Raw genomic sequence first — 24920 nt, forward strand, 5'->3', positions numbered from 1 at the left:
CCAAGGTTTCTTGAAATATCATTGATCATTATCATATCATATCGAGAAACGCGTGTCAATCTTTCTCCGTTCAATCGACTTTTGATCACCCATTTATCAAGATCAACGCTAGTTTGATCAACTGTCTCACTATCAACTCTTTATCTTACGCTGGTCGTAATCCCAATATAACTTAGATCTTCTTCTCAACTCGCTGGTCGATAAGGGACTGATTATCGTTTTATGTGGTTCTCATATAATCAGTCATCCAAATAATCAATTTGAGTATCTATTATCAAGCATCACTACCACAAATCAGTACATCTAAATACAAATTTATATATAAAATTTCAAAGAATTATCATTTAATTATGACAACTACACCACCATTACCAAAATTAATTATAACACCTTCTACACCATTAACTAAATCAAATTTTGAAATTACAAATTCTTTACCTTCTTCACGTAAATTACAATATACGAGTAATCAACAAATATCAAGTAAATCAGAAAAACCAAGATTAAGATCTTCATCAATTTCATCATATCATTCATTTTCGAATTTTTCAGATGAAAAAGAAGAAGAAGAAGAAGATGAAAAATCAAAATTAAATTTAATATCATCATTATCATTACCTTCAAATTCATATCTTAATTTACCTAATTCAAATTCAAATTTACAAAGACAAATTGAAAAAAAGCAGAAATTTAAATCAACTTTAATTTCAATTTTTTTTATAATTTTCACTTTTCTATTAATTATTTTTACAACTATTTGTACTTCTTCAACATCTTCTTCTGTTGATAGAATATTAAAAATTCAAATTGGATTAAACGAAAAATTTACTAATTTATTGAGTTTGAGAGGAAATTATGAATTAGATTTAGATATACCGATTCGAGAAGATCATAATTCAGAACCAACAGAAATACAGACCTCGGGAAATGGTTTATTTGATTTTTTGTTTTGGCAGAATGATGATAGTTTTACACATTCTATTATATCTGCTGGACCTGCTATAAGTTTAGATGGTGCAGCTATTTGGGATTTCGATTCACTATCTTTATAAATTGTATAAAAACATCGCTGGACGATATAGGATGATTTGTTTCAGATAAAAAATGTATGTAAATGATGCTTGTAATGACCGTTCATCACGTCTATACCGACATATGCATCTGGTCATATGTTGGGCATATTATGAATAAATAATAAGAACTCTGTAATGCAGCTATATGTCATTCTTATTTATCCAACTTTCACTCCACGTGCCCTTCCCCCTTTTTCACAAACAGGACATCGCCCAACTCTGACTCTTACAGCAGCAGCATAACCCAACTTCCCACCTATTGCACGTGATTTCCAATTTTTACCTCCAATTTTCTTCTTATCGTCAAGTAGGTACGATATATTCAGATTTTCTTGACGTAGAGGTAATTCAACATCTTCTGGTAAGGCGCATTCAGCATGTACTAAATGTTGACATAGATAAAGTAACACTAGTGCTGGTGATGGGTACTTCGTTGATGGGATGAAGAGGGTGGTGTGGCATAAAGCACATTCTGATGTAGCTATGTTATCGAACGATGGCAGTTCAGCTTCTTCTCTGTTATTGAAAATGTTCACAACATCGTGACTTTGGGATACGAGGAAAGAAAAACTCACGAGAACATCTCGTACTTCCCACTTGAGCAGCCTGCAATTCCACTGCCAAGTTACTGCAATCGCCGTTGAGTATATGTTGACACCCTTCAAGCAAGGATACCTGGTTGTAAACAGAATGTCAGCATTCCTTCGCTTAATGAGAAATCATTGCTTGAAGGCCAATGGCAAAGATCAATATGACAAGTATGCCCACTTACCTGCAAATTCATACCCGTCAAGACGCTTACTACGCCCTCTTTCAGTCCTGGAATCTCCAATCCGTCCCTGATTCTACTGATGAGTCGGATAGGGTTGATCTCTGCTCCTACATGCTCTAAAAGCGCTCTAATGAACGAAGGTCGAGTTTCGGAGTATGTGAGGAGATCTTCCCACAGGTCTTCATCCGACTGCTCTTTCGCGAAGTCGATTGCCTAGTAGGAGGTCAGCAAGGTAATACAGCTGAACAGGACCCGTGATTTATTGTGACGATTGTTGAAAGCAGGTCATGATGGGGAAGAACAGCAAGACGTCACGATAAATCTACTTACTCGCTGAACATCGCCTAGTCTCTCGATAATCAACATCAAAGCTTTCTTGTTATTACCCATTCGCCCAAGTAAGAAGACCAGTTCAGTCACAAGGTCGCGCTCTTTGCAAATCTCGTATGCCTATTACAATAGATAAGATTACTTTCCTCTATCGTCCCATCGCTAGAACGTGACCTGCCATGACTTACCTTCTCCAAATCATAGTAATTGCTGGCTCTCAAAAACGGCATTAACCTATCCAGATCATACTGAGCGTATAGTTCAACCTAATATGTCCATCAAATCAGCTTGTATACTTGCAGTTTACAGGTGTTGAGTAGAATTGAAAATCACCATTCTATCGCTGTAGGGTATACAGAATTGAGGGTCCTTGTCGAGAAGCGCATCAAGGTACATGTAAAGGTATTTTGGCTTCTCCTCCAGCTGTTGTACGACTCTATCGATCTATAAGCACAAACACGCCAGCATCAGCTTCTCTTTACTACTTCAGCTGAAGTTTAAGGTGTTACTCACAGGTATGGAATGCGTATGATCCACCAATAATTCAATTGCTGCGCCATGTTTACTACTATCACCTTTCACTTCTTCTTTATTATCTGGGACTTCCCTTTCTTGATCAAATTGAACTAGTAATAAGGCTTGATCTTGTACAGCAGTGAAGAGATTATGTTCTCGAATCAAATCAAATACGTGTGGCCGACGCAGTCGTAAGAAGTAGGGAAGTGCTTTAGCAGGTTGACGATTGATTAAATGTCTGAGCGGGCTAGTTCAGCTAGAGCTTTTTCAAAAAGGGGGGTTTTGCTACTCACAATTCTGCTAAACATTCTAACAGTATCGGATCATCTTTACTAGCTTGCAATTCACCTTGGACAGCGCCCATGACAGTACTCAAGTCATATATATCGGTAGGCCAGGACGTGATGGTCTTGAGCAATTCCTGGTTGGCAAATGACACCGTCAACTTCAAGAATTACACTTGCAATGCAGGTCACAGTCACCCCACGACTCACTTTCCTATCGTTGACCAAAAGGTGTCCAAACACCATCTCGTATACCGGTTTACCTAGTTGAGGGTCTTTTGTCGGGATGTAGGGTATGATTACCTGAGAGCAATGGTCAGATGTGTTGGTAAAGCATGCTGTGACAGCAGACGAGACTGGACTTACAGGTAGTTGGTGATGTTGAACAAAGATATATATCCACTTTTCCCAAAGTTCCGAATCTTGACCCAGGACTTTCGGGGCGAGGGTAGCAGTTTGATCAAATTGACCTATTCGCAATAACGCATCAAAATTAACCTACAGCCTTTGCCTTTGGGAGTCAGGTAAGGAGGTTCAGCTTACCTTGTGCTAAGAGATGATTCATATACTTCAGTCCTATTGACCTAACATCTAACGCATTTCCGTGTCTCTTCCTTAATTCTTCAGCAGATTCCAATGCTTCACTATATCTTTCCCTCTCAATTAACCAATCGATATGATCTAATTCATCCCTTGGTCTAACCACAATGACATCAGATGGACTAATCACAAAGAAAACATCTTCATTTTCTCTCTGTGATCTAACAAGAGAATAATCATTACATCTATACATATGATAGTTTGTCAAGCTGAGAGCATCAGCATTGACTTCTTCCCCTTTGTCGATTAGGCGTAATTCAGGTCGATTAGCCGCTTTTCTACGTTGTTCTTCCGGATTATCCGTAGCTTCGTTTTCATATGTATCCGGTGCTATATAAGCTAAAACCACATATGATGAATTGTATTGAGCCAAACCAGAAATCATACAATCTACTTGATATATTGCAGTCATCTCAACTGTTAGAGGTGGTAAACCGCTTGTCGTTTGAGATTTTGCTCGATTGCGTACCCTGACTATCTTGATGTGGTCCGCCCATCCTACTATGAGTGTATGATCATCTTTCCACTGTAAAGTGCACTTGAATATCTCTGCTCGAGGTGCGTGAGCTCCTCTATCTATGTATCCTATCCGTTGAGATGTAGTCGTATCGTATATCTTAACACCCTATAGGTGTATTCAGAGTTTAGCTGGGTCAAACAACATGATTCTCAAGCCAATATGCTCACAAGATCGTTTGCCCATGCTATCAGATTACCTCTCCATTCTATGGCCCAAATAGGTCCTTCACCAGAATGTATTATTTGTTCCTTGTAACCCAACCAACCCTTTTCTTGCATGATCAAATTACCAGCCAAACCACCACAAACAAATGCACGGGTGTTTTTCTTTGCAAATCCAGGTTCCAAAGCTATAGCTCTCATTGGACGTTTGTAATCAAATGCGTAAGATTCAGTTGATGTTAGAGAATGGATCACCACACGACCTACATTTAGCAGTATCAGCTGAATATCCGGTATCTTCAACAGACGAATGAGCCAAACAGCTTACCTTCTACACTTGCGGTAGCTACGAAGTCATTATCTTCATCCATCTTCAAGCAAGTCACACTAGCTGCATGAGGTCTGAAGGTGTTCACTTTTGCTCCTTCATACGTCAAAACATGTACCATTCCATTATGCGTTCCGAGCGCCTATCAACATGTGCATGAGCTAAAATACAACTTGTTGGCGTGTACAACATAGCTCACTATCACTCTTGGAGAAACAGCTATGGTAGAAGCTGTATCTTTCCCCAATATCTCCGGTATACGGCCTTTCAGTCGACTGTACTTGAGAGCTCTGACACGGAACATCCACGTTAGTCCTCACAGTATTTTAACACGTCAACAAATGAAAAGACTCACGGCTCATCATCGTCATCGTCGTCCTCATCGTCGTCAGCTTCTTCCCCTTCCTCATCATCATCTCCCTGTGAATCCCCCTCCTCACTATCTTCATCGCTTGAGTGATCCTCATCCCGCGTGTCTCCGTTTACATCATTATTGTGATCTTTCTGTGCTCCTCCATTCAACTCATCATCGAGCTCTTCACCACTCGAAGTATCATCTTCATCACTACTCGATCGATCATCTTCACTATCCGTTGCTGGTTCAGGATCAAGAGCTCGTTCTTTGCCTTTCCTCGAAGATATGGTAGAGACACTGGACTGTCTAGTGAGAATGGAAGAAATCCTAGATGGTCCAGCTTCAGCCTCATCCGCAGGTAAAGGGATGTTGGCTGGTTTTGGAGATGATGTAGAAGTCGGCGGTGATCGAGTTGACATTGCTTTGTCAGCCCTAAGGGATTTAACAATGCTAGAAAGTGAATTGCAATTTATGTTTTATGTTGTTGTTCTCTATTAGTAGGAGAGGTTGAATATGATAGTCAGAATTAACGTTGACGTCGTGTGGGGACTCCTGAATGAAGCTTTGGTAAATTACCCTGAATTAGTGAATCATTGGTCGCGGCGTAATAGACGAGGTATTCGATTGTGAGTGACCATATCACATATGAGTCACTTGAGAAATCAAGCAAAGCATACAAGCATGACACGCACGATACACATAAGGCTCTAGCTCAGTATTCTGTGTGTGAATAATGATATGAGAGCGGTCTGAGGACAGTGTGTAGCGAGTTGCAGAGCACGGCTACATCGGAGTAATAGCGTATTGTGGGGTATATGCTATACATTAAGAGTTTGATTTGCCTACAAGAGCTGGTTATTTTTGAGCAATATTCCAGCAGAAATGGGAGATTATCGTATACACAGTAGGATCTCTTCATATGAAAGGTCAAAATCAGATCGAAGCATCTAAGGAGATCGCCCATCACATATACCCTCAACATTAGCGGGCATAGTCCCATCATTTGACCAAGTCAAGTCATGATCCATCCTTTGAGGCCGATCGACGGTCACACTAATCTTTCCTTCAGAAGCGATATTCGCAGTCCATCTTATATAATCTCGTGTGGGACAATCTTGTCGTTCCGTTACGTCTTGCCAAAAATGAATCTTTTTAAGAGAAAGCCAGCTACCTTCCATAGCTTTTGCAGCGGCAACTATAGCTTCTTTATACAATCTTGTATATTCATCAGGATGGATTTTCTGTTTGTTATCAGATTGTTCAGGACTTAAAGGTTCTTCTTCAGGTGGCGGTCCACCTCTTTTTCGAGATGGAGTGTATTCTGTATCATCGGTTGTATATTGGGATATGTCTAGGAGAAATCCATAATCTACCTCTTGCATTTTAGAACATATCGACCATTCGTGAGCGAACTCTTCCTAGATCAAGTAAACAGAGGAGTTAATTAATAATATATATGATGAATCCAATTAGAAGAACATACCAAAGTAGAACCCAATCCTAGATATGTTCCTTCCTCCTGCGTTACCCAGAATCCCCACCCATCATCATCCTCATCATCATTTGGTTCATAAACACCTTCTAATTTTACTCTTTGACAAAGTGTATAAGGGAATTCAGTAGAATGAGTTGAAAAAAATAGTTTTTTAAGTTCTGGAAAAACATCTCTGATAGTTGTAATTGACCAATCTCCAAACATATCAAGTTCCCACCATTTTAGATATAAAGTTTCTAGATCTTCAAGAAAAGGAACTGACAATAAAAAATCATATGGTTCAATTAAATTTTCGTGGTTAACACTATCATCTGATGTACATTTTAAATGTTTTATATTTATTAAATTTGTTAATTTTATTAAATGTTCTGCACAACATCTACATTTTACTTCAATTGCAAAAGTTTCTATAAGTATATGGGTTTCTTCAGGAATCTCAAATAACCATTTCTGCCCGTCAGATCCATGACAGCAAAATGGTGTTTCAGTGAGATATAATTCAAGTAAATTAGGTAATTTCTGTAAAAGTATTATGAAATCATCCCATAATTCTGTTGAGACTTGGGGTAAATCGTCTTCGGGATCTAAGCTGACATTTAGACGAAGACGACTGCGACAACGTTCAAAAGTCGTCAGTATTCTCAAGCTGCATCCACCCGATAAAAGATCGCACCGGAAAGCATAACTCACATGATACCGCTCAATACATCCTGAGGAGCGTGTAACCACTTTTGAAAACTCGCTTTGCTCTTGATCTCGATCTCCAAATCCTTCTGTATAGGTTTAAGAAGGTACGATGTTTTATAACAAGCTTCGCGGAAAGACAAATAATCATTGTAATCCAATTTGAGGTCAAATGGATGTTGATAATTTTCGAAATGAGGATAGCAAGATGGTATAGATTTGGTTTGATTAGGTAGAAGGCATTTTCCAACTTCGATGATAAATTCATCAGTGAGTGTATGGAAATGACATGGACCAGGTTCGGTGCCGGGTGACTTGAAGCGTACTGATGTAAGTGGATTGGAAAGCTCGGTTATATCTGACATTATGACAGTAAATTATGTTTGCAGATAGTTCGATGCTAATGCACTAGGTGGTATGCACAGTGAAGTGAATTTGGAGAAGATGAGGAAAGGGGGAATGATGTCGACCAAAATTGCTCTTTATATATGTATATTTTCATCAAAATCGTGAACAATTATTTTATCACAGGCAATACCGGAGATAGGGAAGGAACGGTTAGATAACCAAGATTAGTTTGTCTGAGTTCAGGGTTCGAGCGATTTTACAGGTGATGTAGCAGAGAAAATGATTAATTTTCGCTCAACGCCATTTGCCGTTGAAATCTCAGAAGTTTGCCGTCATTGAACTCTGAGATATCTCTTAGAAGTATTCCGTAATAAAAGCTCTGAAATTACCGACCATCTCAGAGAGACACGTACGACTACCCTTTCTAGAAAGAGTCTTAGTAATCGATTCAAGACAATTTATGAGCAGGATGTTATGAAAGTGAGAGTTGCGAACGCCAAACCGATAATTTCGTACGCCATATATGATGATCCCGCACCGCGAATCTCATTTATTGGCTAAATGATGATCATCATTTTTAATCTGGCGTACGAGAATATCATTTTGTTCTAGGAACAATCGATGTTCTAGCTCGGAGACGAATCGCCGATGAATTTCTAGTCCTGGATTTACCGCTTCGTCCGCCGAGTTGAGGAGACAGTCAAAGCCATATCATCTGTAGAGGTTGGCCAGGATCTCTTCTTGACTGTGTGATTTGACGGGAAGTTGTATATGAAAGCAAATTGTAAACAAGCCTGAGAGTTTTAGGAGGAGAAATTACGGTATTTCGGTCCGACGCGGTTCCCCACCGTACGACGTATAAGATACGCGTCGATCCACGTGGTAAAGTAAAACTCAAATTCAGTATTGTAGACCACTTGAGTAGGATCCACATCATACTATTAATCGCCGCTCTACCTGTCTACAATCCTTCGATCGCAATCCACTTTCAACTCCTTGACCAAGGTGCTGGCACAGCTTGATCGTAAAGCTAGTGGTCAAGATGACAGCCACACCGCCGAGTAAGATTAATCTTCCGCCAAGACCAACGGCAACAGATTTATTGGCCGATTCAGCTTTATCAACAGATACCCCTTCTCCGACTGTTCAACGTGTTCATAATCTCAACTTGGACTCTCCTAACGGTTCACCCTCTCACAATGGCAGAGCAGGCGGAACTTTGCCGAGAGCAGCATCAAGAAGTCATAGGAGATCAGTGAGGAATAGTTTCGCAAGTTACGGTAGGGGTGGAAGGAGGATGAGCAGAGGTACACCAGGTCTGGAAATTGGTTCACCATTACCTGATGAAGAGGATTTACAACCCAAATTACCAACTCTGGTACCTGGAATCAGGCCCGCATACTCAACTCCTCTTCCTGTCCTACCTATGATTGTCATGTGTATTGTACGTTCTCAATTATCCCCTTTGTATGAATGAAACTTAATGACTGAGCTAACTCCCCCTTTCCACAGGCTATGTTGTCAGAGTTGCTCTCCGCGAACTTGTGTACACCCTTCTTACTGAAGATGGTAGAAGGTGAGGTTGCCCACTTGCAACGCAATTTGCAACGCATGGTATTCTCCAGCTAACTGACGGGTCTACCTGATTGAAAGGCTTCTTCATCTCATCTGGCCGAGAAAAGAACAGCGAGACTGAGGCTGCTGTCGGACTTTGGACTGGTAACTTAGTATCAGTCTTCTTCATCACTCAATTCTTTACTTCGTTGCTATGGAGTAGTATTGCAGACAGACACGGTCGAAGAGCGGTCATGGTTGCTAGTTTATTGGGTAGTGCAATTGGTGAGTCCTCTGATGTAAGGCTCAATTACGTCTCGATTGGGGAACTGATCGGGCGATCTCATTAGCTCTGACAATATTCGGTACTTCTGAGTCTGTGAGTGGAGCTTCGCCCGGTCTGCTTCTAGTGATACGCTAATATTGGCATACAGCTGCCTGAGGCTATATGCGTCCGACTTATTCAAGGTATATTTGGAGGCGCCGTCGGTGTAGTGAGTGGCCTTTTACAAACCTCACGGTGACCTTCACTGATCCGTTTCATCAGTTCCGAGGATCCATTCGAGATTTGACAGATGATACCAACGCTTCTCGTGCATATGCAGTACTAGGTTTCTCATGGGGTTTCGGAGGAGTGATCGGTCCAATTATTGGTGGTGTCTTTGAGAGTCCAGCCGACAATTTCCCCGGGAGCTTCTTGAGTAAGATCAGTAAGTGATGATACTTTATTTCCTTCTTCTTCCTGCCTACGTATAGCCTCAGACAGAAAGCTGATGTAGCTTTGTTGCAGATCTATTCAAAGGGTTCCCTTATGTCCTTCCAACTCTTATTGCTAGTGTCATCCTGGTTGCGGGAGCTATTCTCGCATGTTTCCTGAGTTGGGATGGAGGTGTTAGAGGAGGATCAAGAATTGCTCTGAATGTTGAAAAGGATGAACCTCTTGCCGGGGCCTCACCCTCTGCCGACAGAACTGCTTCACCCGCACCATCTAGCCGTACCGCCATAAGAGTTCCGTCAATTAGCTATAAGCGAAATGCTGCGCTTTCACCTGGAGAGACTGAAGCTGCTTCATACGGTGCTGGGTACCCAGCTCTCTCCGCCACTCCCCATGGCAGAAGAGACAGTAGAGCAAGTCTTGGAACGGCTTACGGATATGGTGGAATTAGATCTAAACATCCTACTTTGGCTGCTCGAGCTGCATTGGAGGCTGCTCGAAGAGCTTCAGCCGCTATACCCAGACTTGAGGATGACGAGGAAGAACCAGAAGAAGACACTAGAGCACATGGTGCCTTGGGTCTTGCTCAAAAACTATTGCTGGGTGAGCTGTGTTTTGCGGCAAAAAGGCAATGAAATGACAATTAACAAAATGCTAATGCAGCAAATGAGGAGAACACATTCAACATCAACGATCTGTGGGTATCTGCCGCTGTAGCGCAAGATACAGCTGTCTTTGACGACGAAGACGAGACAGAAGGTGAATTGACAGAGGAAGAAAACGCAATCGAAGATGAAACACCTCAACCTTCCCCTGGCCTTTCACCTGGTTCTGCAATGGATGATCCTAGAGGATCTTTGGGTTTCAGGAAACCAAGTGGAAGGACAACCAGAATCGTGTCAGGAGCTTCATCGATATATAAACCATTCGGTGGACATAGATTGTCGGTATCTCATGGTGGAAGGAGATTTAGCACTTCCTCCGGGCACATGCCGGCGATCTTTTCTAATACTGGTGTGAGGACTCCACCAGCCGTGACTGCCGCTTACGAAGGCGAATCACCCGCTACGGAAAGTCAAGATCCTTTCTTCCCTCAACCGACCACTCGTCCCGGCCAGCCTGCCGGTGGATTAGCTGTGATATCTGAAGGTGCGGCAACAACTTCCGCTTTAGCTACTACACCGGGAGGGACTCAAGTCGTATCAGAAAAACAACCAAGCTCGTTCTCCCTGCTTCCATTCCTGATGATCATGCAGGTGAGCTAATCAAACTGTGATTGATCACACCTCATCATCAAGCTGATACTTCTGTTTGCATAGTACGGTCTCGTGGCTTTACACGGAACCATTCACGATCAAGTATTCCTTTCTTTCCTAGTCACGTAAGCTTTCCTGTACTTTTTGGCCTCATGGTGAAGTCAAAATCAGCTTATCGACTTATTCTCTGCAGACCGTATCGATCAGGCGGATTAGGATTGAACCCCGCGCATTTCTCTTTCCTTGTAGCTATAATGTGCTGCTGTCAACTTGTCTACCAATTTTATCTTTATCCAAGATTAGGGCCACCTTTAGGGAAATTCAACCATTTACAGATGTTCAGGATTGGTTCAGCCCTTTATCTTCCAGCATATTTCGCTCTACCAATCTTGCACAAAGTTGCTAGTCCAGATTCGGAAGGTGGATTCATGCTCATGACTGGTGGGTTCTTCCTCTTACCGTCAGACAAATCATATAAAATGGAGCTGATGACTTGTAAATTATATCAGGACTGACTCTGATAACAGCTATAAGATATTGTGCAAGCACTTTTGCCTATACTTCCGTTATGGTTCTTATTGTGAGTCTCAGCTATTCAATTCACCATCGTATAAAAAGCTGATCGGCGGAATTAAGAACGCAATGTCTCCACCACATGTGGTTGGATTAGCAAATGGTTTAGCTCAAAGTACAGTCTCCGCATCGAGGTTCTTTGGCCCGATTATCGGCGGTGCAGTGAGTCCAGCCTTCAGTGCTACACGTCTCCTTCTCGTATTGGGAATTGTGCTGATGTCTTTCCAGGTTTGGTCCGCTTCAATCAATGGTAATCCAACAGGATACGCATACGGATTTTATTTCTGTACAATTGCCTGTTTTGTTCAATTGTGCTTATCTTTCTTGATCCGATAACATCTTGCCACTCTGGATTACGTGCGAGGGAATCATGGTGGATGACGCTTATTCAGCAAGTCAAGTAAGGATTGGCATGTAGTGATCACGGAAGGAGAACGATCGAATACGAAATCACTAGGGTTCAACAATATACCATGTATCAAATTGAGATGTATACCTACACGAGGGGAGGGAGGGTTTATTGCATATATATAATATAATTTTCTTCCATGATTTCTGTTTACAATAGCTTTTAGAATTTCTTCTTTTTATGAATCATGTAGCCGTGCCGACTGTATTGTCAACAACTCTTCAGCAGCATACGATAACAAGGGTACTACTATATGACGAAGATGACATGACATTTTGGTACCAAAAAAAAGCATGTATGTACAAAAAGGATTTTGCTGATTCAGGTTTTTTCAATCATCAATCGAAGACTGGAGAATGGAGAACAACACGCAAACAGGAGCTTAGTAGCAAGATGAGAATCATTGGTCGTGGTTGTAACGTGTTAGGACTATAGTGCTTCTAACATGTATGTCTGTGAGTTATACGGGTCAAGAATTAGCTTGAAAAGTTTCAAGCAGTAGCTGTTTTTTGGAGATTATGTATGATATCATACGCTTTGTTCATTGCATAAGTTTGATGCCAATTACACTTGTATCTCTGCAGAACAAGATGAGGGCACAGTCTGTTAATAACCTATAATTTACATGCGGTATAGTCTCGTTTGATCTACGAGCGGAAAAGAGGCGGAAGAGCCCAGAAGAAAACGGAGGATGAGGAAAACTCTCTGATCATATGATCGTCTGATGTCCAGCCACCGAAGTCGTTTTGAATGGTGTTACTTGACTTCATGAAGAATTATTGAAAATGAGGATCAAAGGAAACCAAAAGGGGAACGAAAAGCTGTATCCCTACAAAGCGTTTCGATATCTTTAACCGAAACCTCATTTTCACTCCCACCGATTCTCGGACCCATCATAATTGTTAGTCCAGTCAACCGGGAATTCTTCGTAGTGCCGTGACAAGTGAATCTCAGCATGTTCGTTTAGCCGAGTCCAAGTCCATCTCCGCCATTTCAGATGTCGCGAAGCGAGTCCCTTAGCTCGATCTGCATCAGGATATTGCCAAAAGTAGCCTTCACGAAGTGACGGGATTTTTAAACCCAAAAATGTGGCTGCGGCGTGCATTGCCGAGAAGAATTGTTCCTCGGCGGTTGGTATAGAAGTGTGGGGGTGCATCAGACGATTACGGTCGTAGGTAGATCGCTTAGTGGCCGGAAGGTAACTTGACGATGAAGTGTATCGTGGCGGAATGGACAGCTCGAGATACAGATCCATCCGTTCAAGATGCTCGTATTCGCCGAGTTTCTCAAGCTGATCTGACTGTCAACAACGGCTGGGTAGTTAGAGCGCGTGACCTAATTCCGAGAACGTCAAGTTGGTCCACTAACCAGCCAAGAATGTCCGTTTTTCCAACAAGCTTCTATGATCTGTTCGCTTAGATATCCAAGAGAAGTTCTCTCCCGAGCTTCTTCCCATAAAATCCTGAACATCCACTGGTCGTCTCCCGTCCGGCACGGCTTGGCCCCTATCTTCGTGGTGGATACTGATCCAGTGTACTTGTGGCCTGACACACATACATGTCGCAGGCTTGGGCATCCTCGTTTTATCTTTGTAAGCACGTGCGCGTTGCCGAACAGCGAGGTGTCCTTCATATATACCGTTTCAAGGGGCAGGTGGCTCGACTCATGGTGTCGTGACGCCCATGAGTCGCTTATAGGGTGGAAAGGGTAGTCCTCCTCATGTTCAAGCCAGAGTTTCAGGTGCTTGATCTTGGGCGAGACGGGTATGAATAGAATTGGCAGCAATGCTGAGCATTGGAAGCACTTGCATTCGAACGCCAGAGATTTGAGTTTACCGAGGAAATCACGAGATGGGAGTCGTATATCTCCGAGTGACATATCTAAGCCGTGCTTGCAAAGGGGAGTCTCAACGATAATCAGCTCTTCCAATTGTGTGAGATCTTCTAGAAAGCTCGTGAGGGTTGACCATATATCAACGATGGAATAATCCTTGGGGTTTGAATGACTACGTTGTGGTTGAGGGGGCTGTGTCTTTGGGAGTATATCTATTTTGACTCGTCTTGTGTCAAGTCGATATCGATCAGTTGGATCAACAAAGCCTGCGAGGAACGAGGACACTCACTTGACGCCGTGCAAAACTGTATCAGGGCAACTCATCTTCCATCTCTGAATAGTAGACCATTTCGTGAAAACTATGTGAAGTTGCTTCATGGGTAAGAGATCTTTGACTCTTTTGCATGTTGATCGGAAGGAAAAATAGTCTTTTTGAACTGATGGATCGACGTCATGAGCAAAATTAGCCCAATGTGGGCTGAAGGAAGGTAAATCAATTTCGTTATCACCATGCAAGAAATAAGCGATGTTAAGGATTGTCTCAGCGCTGAGATCAAGTATATTTGTGAGCATGATAATTGCTTGTTAATCGATTTAACGGGGCGAATGAAGTGCAAAAGGTGAGAATGAGAAGAAGAAGAAGGAAAAGAAGGAAGAGGATTTCAAGAGTCATTCGTGGGAATAAAAGTGGACAGTGAGTATTCAATTGATGTATAATGTTGGTCCAAGCTGTTGAGGAGATCCGAGCGTCGGGGTCAATTTCCATTCCGCTCTTATCAAGTCAAACGATGCAAACCTTTTTCATGCAAAGTATGCTTGCTGTATGTGATGAAGGCATACGAGGACAAAGTGTTTCAGCAAATCCAGAATATATATCAAAACTATATACAGAAGATACGGAACCTAAACGCCATGTACACCGACTCTCGCAATCTTCGATTTACGATTAGTCCCCCTTCCATGTCCTCAGTAGGTCACGGCCGCACTTGAGTGTCATCTCGTACGGTATCTCTTCCGACCACGGTACAATCTTTATTTCGCCAGACTCTTCCTTGGTCCAACACCATCGCTCAACCGTTCGTTCCGACATCTCTTCCGTATCTTCATGGGACCATTGCCAAAAATATCCCCTTCTCAAAGATGAGCATTTCTCAGAAATGATTCTCGCAGCTGCTCTCATCGCTGAGAACAGCTGGATCTTGGAATCTTTACAGCCTGTCCGCAATCTGGGATTCTTTTCCTTCCATTTGTTATTGGTATGGTATCTTCCAAATGAATACCAATCGGTCTCTCGTTGGTAGTCACTAACATAAGCCACAACGAGTTCTATGATGCAATCAAAATCTTCGAGATATCGAAATTGACTAAGTGGGTCTAAAAAGGCTGTCTAAACACATTCATTAAGTCTTTTCCATCTTCTCTTCAACGGCATTTGGAATATGAGCTCACCCAGTCATCATCCGCTCTCCAATCCTCCATATCTGCCGCTGATATACTCATCGTCCCACCCAAATTGATATCCCTCTCTCTTATTTCTTTGAAGATCCATTCATCGCTGTAGGCATCAGTTTGTCTTGCCCCGAGTCTAATCGATGGCTCAGCAGAAAACCCCATCCATTTACATGGGGTTATGTTAAGGCTGGATACCTTTGGATACCCCTTAGTGATATTGCTAAGCACACGAATTCTATCCCTCTGGTGGACCCTTAAATGCAGCGTTTCGAGATAAGGGAGTTCAGCGAAGTCGTCCTGTCGTAGGCCACGAGGTCTTGTATGCCATACGATTGAGTCATTACAAACAGTGAAAATTCCGGGTACTTTCAAATGTCGAAGGTGCGAGGCGGCAGCAATGAAGGATTTGAAAACTTTAGGAAGATAATCAGAAAGTCTTGGCTCGAAGGCGATCGATTTTAGAGCTGGAAATAGTGGATAACAGGAAGGCTTGCGCCAGTCGTCATCCTCCATGTGATCGAAATTGACAGTAAAAGGCAAACTGCCAATGAATAGCTCTTCAAGATTGGTGAGTTTGTTCAAAAAGCTGACGACGTAATTATATATGATAATGTTGATTTTGGTGCTGCTAGCTAATTTAGCTGTCTGGCAAGATAGTATTTCGGATTCCGATTCGGATTCAAAGTCCTCGATATCTATCATTACTCTCCTAAATAGCCGTGTCAGTGACCTGCGCGTTCTAGGAATACACCGAAGACTCACCTGATGCCTCTCAAAACGTTTTCCGGGCACTCCTCGTCCCACCACTTCAAATCTGGCCACGAACACAAAGGGACGTGCAGGAGGCGATAAGGTACAAGATGATACAGTCTCCTGCATGTCGATTTCAATGAGAGATAATGCGTTTTAACACCAGGGTTTCCAAGATCAATAGGCTCTGATATGTGAGGACGGAATGATGGTAGAGGAATATCACTGTCGCCAAGGATAAAAGAGACTATGAGAAGCAACAAATTATCGTCCAGATCGAGAAGTGATGTTCGGGTGATACTTGATTCTGAAGTCATACTGAGTATGTATGTTGATTGTTGTGCGCATGAGAAAAAAAAGAGAAAAGAAAAGAAAAGAAAAGAAAAGAAGAAGCAGAACAGTAAGCCTTGATATATCTTTTGAGGTGCAAAAGATTCGTCCACACCCAATTTTTTCAAGATATTACCCTGGAACAGGAGGTCCCAGCTAAGTACATCTAGGTCCGTGTGTTGTATTGATTGTTGTCTTGTTTTCCCTCATCTCTTGCATATATGCATATATGCTCGTATGCTTTAACGCCGCAATAGCTGAAGGGCTCAACGCAGGGTCCAATTCTTCAAGTATTCCTCATCTAGACTTTGAGTTGACAAAATCATAGTCTTCCAACACTTCCGCCGTATCCCTATATTCCCCAACCTTTTCAATCATTTAAGTACCCCAACCCTTTCAATCATACAAGTACACCATGCGAATAGGCTTGAATATCCATTATCCGTAGAAACCATATTCATGGATCACCCTCTGATTCCGAATCAGACATATCCGATTCTGCATCACCTTCTGATTCCGAATCATCAGTATCCGATTCTGGAAGGCCATCCAAAGTATCACATTGACCATCTTCATTACTTGTCCATAGAACGGGAAATCTCTCTACATACGGATCTACTTCCACTATTGATTTTCCTTCATCATCGTATTTCCGAATGATGGTATATTTTGACCAAACTTCGAATGAAGGTCCAGAAATTTCAACTTCTGTCCAAAAAATGCATTCTTCCAGAGTGGGAATTTCATCCATGATGATTCTCGCCGCTTCTGTCATTCCTGTCCGTCTAAGTTTATCGATATTAACGCCTTGATAGGCAATCGTCTTGGAGCGTTGCGCTCGGACAAATCTATCGTATTCGAGCCTTCCCCGTTCGGTAGCGGGCATGAAGATACTTGGCATTCCATGCTCTGAGTGCAAAACAAAATTTATTGAACAGTCCATTTTGCGAAGATTACGATATACTCCAAGTTTCTCAACGAAATCGAGCTAAATCAAGAGTGAACCATTAGCCATTAACTATTGCGCATAGCTCGGTTAAAAGTTGTGGAAATACGAAAGAAAACAACTCACAAAGTCACAAGGGGTATACGTACAACGCCCTGGGAATCGGGGAAATAAAATCAATTCAAAATCCAGTACACCATGCCATTCAAAAGCCCATTTATCTGGAACGACGAGTGAATCAGATTTTGCAATGATCATAGGCGCTTCGCTTTTTGCGGTGGAAGAATCGTGAAATCCATGATTGCAAGATCCATGAGCGCTGAAATATAATTCTTCAAGTAAGGGAAACGTTTCATTTATTTCGCTTAACTCTTCGTTTAGATCAGCATCTTCATTCAAACGGTAATATAGCGAACGAAGCGGGTGAGTCTTATCAGGATGAATGCTAGACCAGGTCTTGATTATATTTGTAATCATCGCACCGATTTTAGTGGGGCAAATCGTCTTCAGGTGCAGCAGTTTAGGAGCAGCTGGAATGAATAGTCTAGGTATATAATTGGCGCAAAATCTACATTTTATTTGAAATCCAAGAGATTTGAGAGTAGGAAGATAATCGAATGTAGGAAGATCTAGAGTTCTTGATGTTATTTGAAGATTTTCGATATCATGTTGACAAAATGGTGTATTGAGAATTATCAACTCTTCTAAAGAAGTAAACTGAGATAAGAATGTAATGAAGATCGACCACATGCTTAACATCTCTCCATCTACTTGATCTGATGTACTTTCGGTCTCATTGAATGGTTTGATATCGATTACGATCCTCCTACATTCAGAGAAGAGGGTTATCCTTCGATTGCGAAATACTTTGTCATGAACTCACCGCATCCCGTTGATCACGCTGTCTGGAACTTGATGACACCATTGTTCCAATATCCCCCATGACTTGACTACAAGGTGCAGTCCTTGTAGTCTGTATAACGACCTTATACGTCGGCAAGTAGCGCGAAATCGAAGTTGATCACGATTACTGGATTCGACAGCAACAGGGAAATTCGCCCAATGAGGTGTGAAAGCTGGGAAGGGAATGCTGGTATCATTGTTGACAAAATGTGCTATGTGAGCGAGTATTTCGTCACTTAGGTCAAGTAACCTAGTCGGCATCTTCTAAAATTAGGTTATTGCTTTTTCAGAGGTCTTATGAGAACTCATTGGCAATAAGGAATATCATGTTTACGAGTTACTCTAGCTAGCGACCCCAAGTGGAGGTGGTTGTTACTGCGTATCACGTGATGATCGATGGTCTCGCATGCATTCTCAAAACACTTCATACATACTGGACACATTGATATGACACTTGAGGAAGGGAGCAATCGATCCAATTTATGGAGCAACACTATAGTCGATTTGCCAAAAAGCTCCATCAACCAGTTCCACATTTACATCCTCTTCCCCGTCGCTGTTATCCTCACCTTCTTGTTCTCCTTCTAGCCCTTCAACATCATAATCCAACGCCATCATAGCCATTCCCAAATTTGTTCTTCCAACCATATTTTCTCTCGACATGTTAAATGAGTGCGAGGAAACGAATGCCTTCGTCATGATATCCGGTTTATTCGCTATGACAGGCCTTGATACTCCATTGATCATGACCTTTTGCCAAGACCAAAGATTCCAGTCTTTCTTTGACCGTTCAGTACCCTTCTCCCAAAATGTCCCGCTTGTCAAAGAAGGTATATTGTCAATGAGTATTTGAGCAGCGGCCACCATTGCGTTTTTCAAAGTGGCTTCGTAGTTCTCCGTCTCCTTGATCTGTTGATCATTTGAACACTGTTTGTTACCGAAGAAAGCTGATCTGGTAGTTTCGATAGATGCTACACTACCAATAATGGGTCTTGTGAGGGGTATACTTATGGATATTACCGGATCAAAGGTTTGGAGGCGAGTTGGAAAGGATATATCACCTAGAGTTTCCTCCTGATGCGTGCAAAGGAGTCAGTGATATCAATCTCCCAATCTGATAAACTTACAAACGATATTGCTTCAGGGCCAGTCATGAAAGGGCCTTCGCAGCTGAAGGAACAATGCCCATGCACATTCTTCCCTTTGAGTTTGATACCACTCTGCATAGTCTCATAATTGTCATTGAAACGAGTTATACTGAATTCCTCCAGATGAGGCAGTATTTCGAGAGTTCTCTTTGTCGTGGCGCCAAGTTGGTCTTCGATCTGTAAACCTCGAGGGACAAGGTAGATAAGGTGCAAAGTTTTTAGAGATAATTCGTCTCTGCGGTTGCGCTTGCACCACTCGGTCTTGATACGATTGATAGCGTCAAAGGGATGGGTAGGTGTTGGGAAGACCATTGGGACTTGGATTGGGCTCGTCAAAGGGGGAAGTCTACTTATCACCCCAGATTTGAGATGTTGTATCTTAGGAGCAGCTGGAAGGAGTACTTCAGGTATTTCTTGGGCACATATAGGGCAAGAAACTTGCACAGCTAATGATCTAAGATTCGCCAAAAACGGATAGAGAGGTAATTTGGGCTCACGAGGAGCCGATTCCCCTCCGAATCCGTATGAATGATGACAACCGCCTGAATCAGTAATGACTAGTTCTTCTAGATTATCGAATCGATGTAAGAAGTTGGTCAAGGTTGAAAATACGGTAATAACTTTACATCCTCCAGACCCTGGCATACATATTCGAAGTCGTCTATCATAGAACCAAAATTCAGCTGAACGTTAGGTTGGAACATTTCTTCGCCACGCACCTTACTGCTTTTTCCACTTCTCTAGGAGCGTCCGTTGACCACTTCATCATTTTGGGAAAAGATTGAACATCCAAGTGAAGTCCTTCTAATTTAGCTAGACCATGTATCCTCTTACAAGTCGCTCTAAAAGCCAAAAGGTCTCGACTGACTTTGCCATTGATGTCTGATTTGAAATTCTGCCAGTATGGTCCGTATGACGGGAGAGGGATATAGACGTCTTTGTTAGTATAATGAGCGACGAGTCGAATTGTATCGTCCTCCAAGTCAAGTAGTGTTGGCATGATGCCCCAAATATTTGAACGATCGTTGCTGCTGATTGCCGACTGAATCTTTATCAAATAAGCAGAAGAGACAAAGAGATCAATAATGAGTGTTGCCTGACTATACCATTCTCGACCATTAGGGAGTCGTTGGCCATGAGCTTGTCAAAACGAGTGCGACGCACTAGCCTAATCCATTGTCTCATAGCTTTAAAGGAAAACGCGGTCAAAGGAAGGTGTAACACTAGGCAGTGATGGTCAATACAGTACGTCATCATCGTTGGAGCGTCCGGTATAGACGGCTCATCAGGAGTTGTGGTTTCAGCGTTAACACAACCAATTTTGGTGCCATTCGAGCCTTTCTTCGTTTTCCAATGGGAAAATCAAGTGGAATGGGTCAATCGCCGATAGGATCACATATGATACGTCCAAATCCAGAATGTTCAACGATGTGAAAACCGTTTACACTTCAAAATGCAAAGCGCTTGTTGAGGGAATATTCATGAAACGCCAAGTACTTACGGGAGCACCTTGGGGTCGTCATGATGTTAGTCCGTACATGAGACAATTAGAATCTAGTTGGCATACTGCTATTGATTCCACGCTCCTTAATCTGAATCGTCTGAGCCTTGAGACGAGTACGGGGCCTTCCAAGGATGAATTACCTCTACAACTTTCGAAATTGATCGCTTGCTCCAGGGCGGTGAGGCACGTTTTATTGCTAGTAAACGACAATGTCAAATGAAAATCGATATCGGTAATACCTTAGAAGACAAGGAAGGTTGGACAGTCCGAGAATATGACGTTCCCCCTACAGATAATCTTGATCTAGGCCAAACAACACCGATCAGTAGCGTGGTAGAGACGTCACTATAGACCTTCTAGACCTTCAGACGATAATTTGAAAGATATGTAGCACTCGGTCTTTGTGTAGGGTAGTAAAGCTGAGATGGAAAGTATTTGTTTGAGAAGTATGTGTACAAGATAATATGAATATGCACTGTATAGTAATATACATCAACAAATGTCGCGAGATAGTTTTTCTAACGTTCTGACCGGAAGTGCCTAATTCAAGTGGAACCAAACAAATCGGCAACTTTCCGATCCAAATGGTGAAAAAGTGAAATGGCTCAATTGTCGGGGTTCAGATCATTACCAGCCATCCTTACATCATTAAGTCTTCTTTATTTCACAGTAAATCATCATTTCCACTACTAGAAATCCCTACTTGAGAAAGAACGAAATTAGATTTTCAGGATGTAAAAATGGAAAGCACTATCAGTAGACCAGCTGAGAAGGGAAAGCAAGGGTTTATGGAAATTCCGATTAAGCCATCGGATGGTTGTCGCTGCGTACTGAAGAGCCATTTTTCCTACTAAATCGATATACTTTTTGGCTTCAGTGTACGGGACAAGACCACCTCCACACGTCACTTGGCGCCTCCATACACAGTCAAGCAGAATTAGCAAACTTCCATCTTACCCTGATAAAAAGAGTGGAAAGAATAGAACCTGCGGGCAAGCTATTGCTAGTCCAGTGTTCTGAGGAATAGCAGTATCGTCAGACTCGGACAACTCGAAACGAAAATTGAAACTTCATCGCGTTCTTTTGTTCAATACTCTTCATCCTCTACCTCCCATCATCATCTCTCTCTTCCATCATTGTCTCGTGGCTCGTTCGACTTCAGCTAATCCAAGCCCAGAGGGCAACACATTCGCTTATAATCACTCGAAAACGATAATAACAGTAGATCTGTCGAAAATCGCATTATTCTCAAGACCGGCTCTTGAACATTCTTAGATCATTACTATAGCTCTGGTTGGCTCTAATCTGCAACGAAGAAAGTTGAACAAGATGCATCATCCGCTCACTAGACCTTCTTCTTTCCTTTTCGCATTGTCATTCCTTTTCTCCCCATCCTCATCCGTTTCAGCACAACATAGGAATTTACCTAGAAATCCAAGGCAACACCCTCATCTGGATGAGAGGTTAATGCCAATCACAGCGACCACTACTGTCGTTGTTCAGCGTACAGCGACACATACAGTATGGGTACAACCTACTGAACAAGTAGTAGTCACTGCGCCAGGAGTTGGAGGTGGATCAGGATCAGATGGAGAAAGCACTTCCAGCTCAGTGAGCTCTAGTGCTAGTGTAACGTCGGAGAGTCCAAGCATTCAATCTGCAAGCTCAACAAGCGCAAGCGCAAGCATAGGGTCAGAATCGATCGAAGCGACCTCTTCCTCTCATGTTCACTCGTCCGCGATCACACCTTCAGCTTCAAGCGCAGCCTCATCAATAGGTTCCGGTTCAGCTTCTTCCTCAATGTATGACGGATCCGCCTTACCCTCAGAAAGCTACATCTCCGACTTCCCATCTGCATCCTTCATCTCATCTTTGGCATCTTCTACGATAGGTGCAAGCTCATCTCACTCATCCCACACCTCGATCTACCCATCCGACATACCTATTTCCTCCTTGTCCCCTTCAATCACTGCTTCGGCGTCAGTTTCGGCATTAGAAAGCAAAATAACGGATTCGGAATTTAGCTCGAGCTCTCACTCAGGATCACAATCGGCTTCGACATCGTTGAGCTCTTCCTCTTCAATCAGAGAAGAATCGAGCTCCTCGTCGAGTAGCATCTCCGATTCCTCATCCTCAGTCTCGGCGACTTCCCATTCGCATAGCGCTTCCCGAACCTCCTCTTCGACTTCCTCAACAGAAACGGCCTCTATCACAGATGTCGAGACCGCTTCTGCCACAGATAGTGAAAGCGCTAGTCAGACAGCTAGTGAGACGGGGTCCTTGAGATTGAATGAGACTGAAATTGTCACAGCAACTTCGACTCAGTCTTTGACCGCTTCTTCAACCATATGGCCCAATATGACCTCAACTTTGACTTCTGATTTCGCTTCTTCCACTTCTTCCGACCTTACATTATCGGAATCTTTGACTTCCTCTTTCGACCCTTCTTCTACAATCTCTGTGTCCGACACCCTGAACATCTCCGCAACTGCTTCAGTCACTTCTACTTCTACTTCAGTTTCTGCATCTGCTTCGTCAAGTAGCGGATTAGATCCTATAGGTTCAACAATTATGGCAGCTTATTATCCAGATTGGGCTTCTAGTCATTTATCTCCAGAACAAGTAGATTGGTCAAGATTTGACGTAGTTGATTTCGCTTTCGCTTTACCTACTTCTGATAATAATTTAGAATTTACACAAGATGATTCAGAAGATCTTTTAAAAAGATTAGTAACTGCTGGACATTCTAATGGAAAAAGAGTAAAATTATCAATTGGAGGTTGGACAGGTTCAGCTTATTTCTCAACAATTTGTGGTAATTCAAATTCAAGATCAACTTTCGTTTCTAATATTTTAGCTGCATATAATGCTTATAATTTAGATGGTATTGATATTGATTGGGAATATCCTGGAACTACAGGTGCAGATGGAAATGCAATTTCAAGTGATGATTCAGCAAATTTCCTACTTTTCTTACAAGAATTAAGAGCTGCTCTTCCTTCTGGAGCTATAATCACTACTGCAACTCAAGTTTGGCCCTTCGCAGATTCAAATGGTAATCCAATGTCAGATGTATCTGAATTCGCTAAAGTCATTGATTGGATCTTGATCATGAATTACGATATTTGGGGATGTAAGTAAACTATTTCTAACATTCCTACACTGTTATTAAAGTCTTTATGCTGATTTCGAGATACGATAGCTTCTTCGGACCCTGGACCTAACGCACCACTTTCCGATGCCTGTGGAAATTCGACTCAACCTCTGGCCAATGCTTATGCCGCCGTGTCTTCATGGACTGGTGCCGGTATGCCAGCAAATCAAATCACTTTGGGTGTACCAGCGTGAGTATTGTAAATAGTCTGAGCTATTATACGCGAAGCATATTTGAGCTAATTTGTTTTGTCGACTTGCGATAGCTACGGATATCTACAACAATCTTCTGCCACTTCACTTAAACAAAAGAAACGTTCTGCATTCCCTCAACCACCTCATAAAAATTCTGCAAGGAATGAGGGTAGAGCTTCCAAAGTCACAGTATATAACGATAATGGAGGATCATCTGATGGTCAGATCATGTTTGAAGAGTTGATCTCTCAAGGTGCTTTGAAATTGGTTGACGGTGAATACGTTGGTACGGGAGGATTTACAAGGTATTGGGATAGTTGCTCAAGTACAGTGAGTGCTCTTCTTTCAGCCCTCAGACCACGAGTCTCTATATTGTTTCGATCGAGCTCCAAAGAAATGACGCTGATACTATTCAATATTTCTAGCCTTGGTTGAAATCAACTTACTCGGATCAAATTGTAACATACGATGATACTGTCTCGATGAACTTGAAAGGTCAATTCGCTGCACAAGTAGGACTGAGAGGATGTAACGTATTCTCAATAGATGGAGATTGGACTGGATCTTCTTGGCCTCTTACAGATGCTGTTAGATCAGGTTTAGGTTTATAGTTGGACTTTCAAAATTTCGACGGAGTACAAAAACGGATAGTACTCATATGAAACGTATATTATGTAGATAAATTCATATAATTTCATACCTTATCATTTTGGTATATAAAGACCTTGAAGGT

General features: G+C 42.2%; 8 protein-coding genes across 8 annotated transcripts; 3 read left to right on the forward strand and 5 right to left on the reverse strand.

Moving 5' to 3' along the window:
* Positions 1–350: 350 nt before the first annotated feature.
* On the forward strand, positions 351–1052 carry I206_106030 (uncharacterized protein; the record flags this gene model as incomplete). The annotated part of the gene is made up of 1 exon (XM_019156582.1): positions 351–1052. The coding sequence occupies one exon, from the start codon at positions 351–353 to the stop codon at positions 1050–1052; it is 702 nt and encodes a 233-aa protein (XP_019010384.1).
* A 179-nt stretch (positions 1053–1231) lies between these two features.
* Positions 1232–5358, reverse strand: I206_106031 (uncharacterized protein; the record flags this gene model as incomplete). The annotated part of the gene is made up of 15 exons (XM_019156583.1): positions 1232–1554; positions 1649–1748; positions 1846–2058; positions 2176–2295; positions 2364–2441; positions 2509–2619; positions 2689–2929; positions 2985–3112; positions 3186–3278; positions 3342–3445; positions 3519–4200; positions 4263–4519; positions 4585–4726; positions 4784–4874; positions 4940–5358. 15 exons carry the CDS (start codon positions 5356–5358, stop codon positions 1232–1234), a joined length of 3102 nt encoding a protein of 1033 aa, XP_019010385.1.
* A 528-nt stretch (positions 5359–5886) lies between these two features.
* I206_106032 (uncharacterized protein) lies at positions 5887–7483 on the reverse strand (the record flags this gene model as incomplete). The annotated part of the gene is made up of 3 exons (XM_019156584.1): positions 5887–6357; positions 6423–7044; positions 7125–7483. The coding sequence occupies 3 exons, from the start codon at positions 7481–7483 to the stop codon at positions 5887–5889; spliced, it is 1452 nt and encodes a 483-aa protein (XP_019010386.1).
* A 1025-nt stretch (positions 7484–8508) lies between these two features.
* On the forward strand, positions 8509–11900 carry I206_106033 (uncharacterized protein; the record flags this gene model as incomplete). Its single annotated transcript, XM_070203228.1, has 13 exons — positions 8509–8910; positions 8979–9042; positions 9120–9305; positions 9371–9399; positions 9455–9514; positions 9568–9730; positions 9811–10338; positions 10399–10991; positions 11055–11116; positions 11185–11432; positions 11501–11571; positions 11628–11726; positions 11793–11900. 13 exons carry the CDS (start codon positions 8509–8511, stop codon positions 11898–11900), a joined length of 2613 nt encoding a protein of 870 aa, XP_070059329.1.
* Positions 11901–14752: 2852 nt separating this feature from the next.
* On the reverse strand, positions 14753–16325 carry I206_106034 (uncharacterized protein; the record flags this gene model as incomplete). Its single annotated transcript, XM_019156586.1, has 3 exons — positions 14753–15193; positions 15256–15967; positions 16021–16325. 3 exons carry the CDS (start codon positions 16323–16325, stop codon positions 14753–14755), a joined length of 1458 nt encoding a protein of 485 aa, XP_019010388.1.
* Positions 16326–16795: 470 nt separating this feature from the next.
* Positions 16796–18448, reverse strand: I206_106035 (uncharacterized protein; the record flags this gene model as incomplete). Its single annotated transcript, XM_019156587.1, has 3 exons — positions 16796–17326; positions 17411–18110; positions 18168–18448. The coding sequence occupies 3 exons, from the start codon at positions 18446–18448 to the stop codon at positions 16796–16798; spliced, it is 1512 nt and encodes a 503-aa protein (XP_019010389.1).
* A 219-nt stretch (positions 18449–18667) lies between these two features.
* Positions 18668–20335, reverse strand: I206_106036 (uncharacterized protein; the record flags this gene model as incomplete). The annotated part of the gene is made up of 3 exons (XM_019156588.1): positions 18668–19261; positions 19315–19996; positions 20055–20335. 3 exons carry the CDS (start codon positions 20333–20335, stop codon positions 18668–18670), a joined length of 1557 nt encoding a protein of 518 aa, XP_019010390.1.
* Positions 20336–22168: 1833 nt separating this feature from the next.
* On the forward strand, positions 22169–24798 carry I206_106037 (uncharacterized protein; the record flags this gene model as incomplete). Its single annotated transcript, XM_019156589.1, has 4 exons — positions 22169–23972; positions 24042–24183; positions 24259–24517; positions 24613–24798. 4 exons carry the CDS (start codon positions 22169–22171, stop codon positions 24796–24798), a joined length of 2391 nt encoding a protein of 796 aa, XP_019010391.1.
* Positions 24799–24920: the final 122 nt, after the last annotated feature.

Source organism: Kwoniella pini, chromosome 8 (assembly GCF_000512605.2).
Source record: "Kwoniella pini CBS 10737 chromosome 8, complete sequence".
Lineage (NCBI taxonomy): Eukaryota > Fungi > Basidiomycota > Tremellomycetes > Tremellales > Cryptococcaceae > Kwoniella > Kwoniella pini.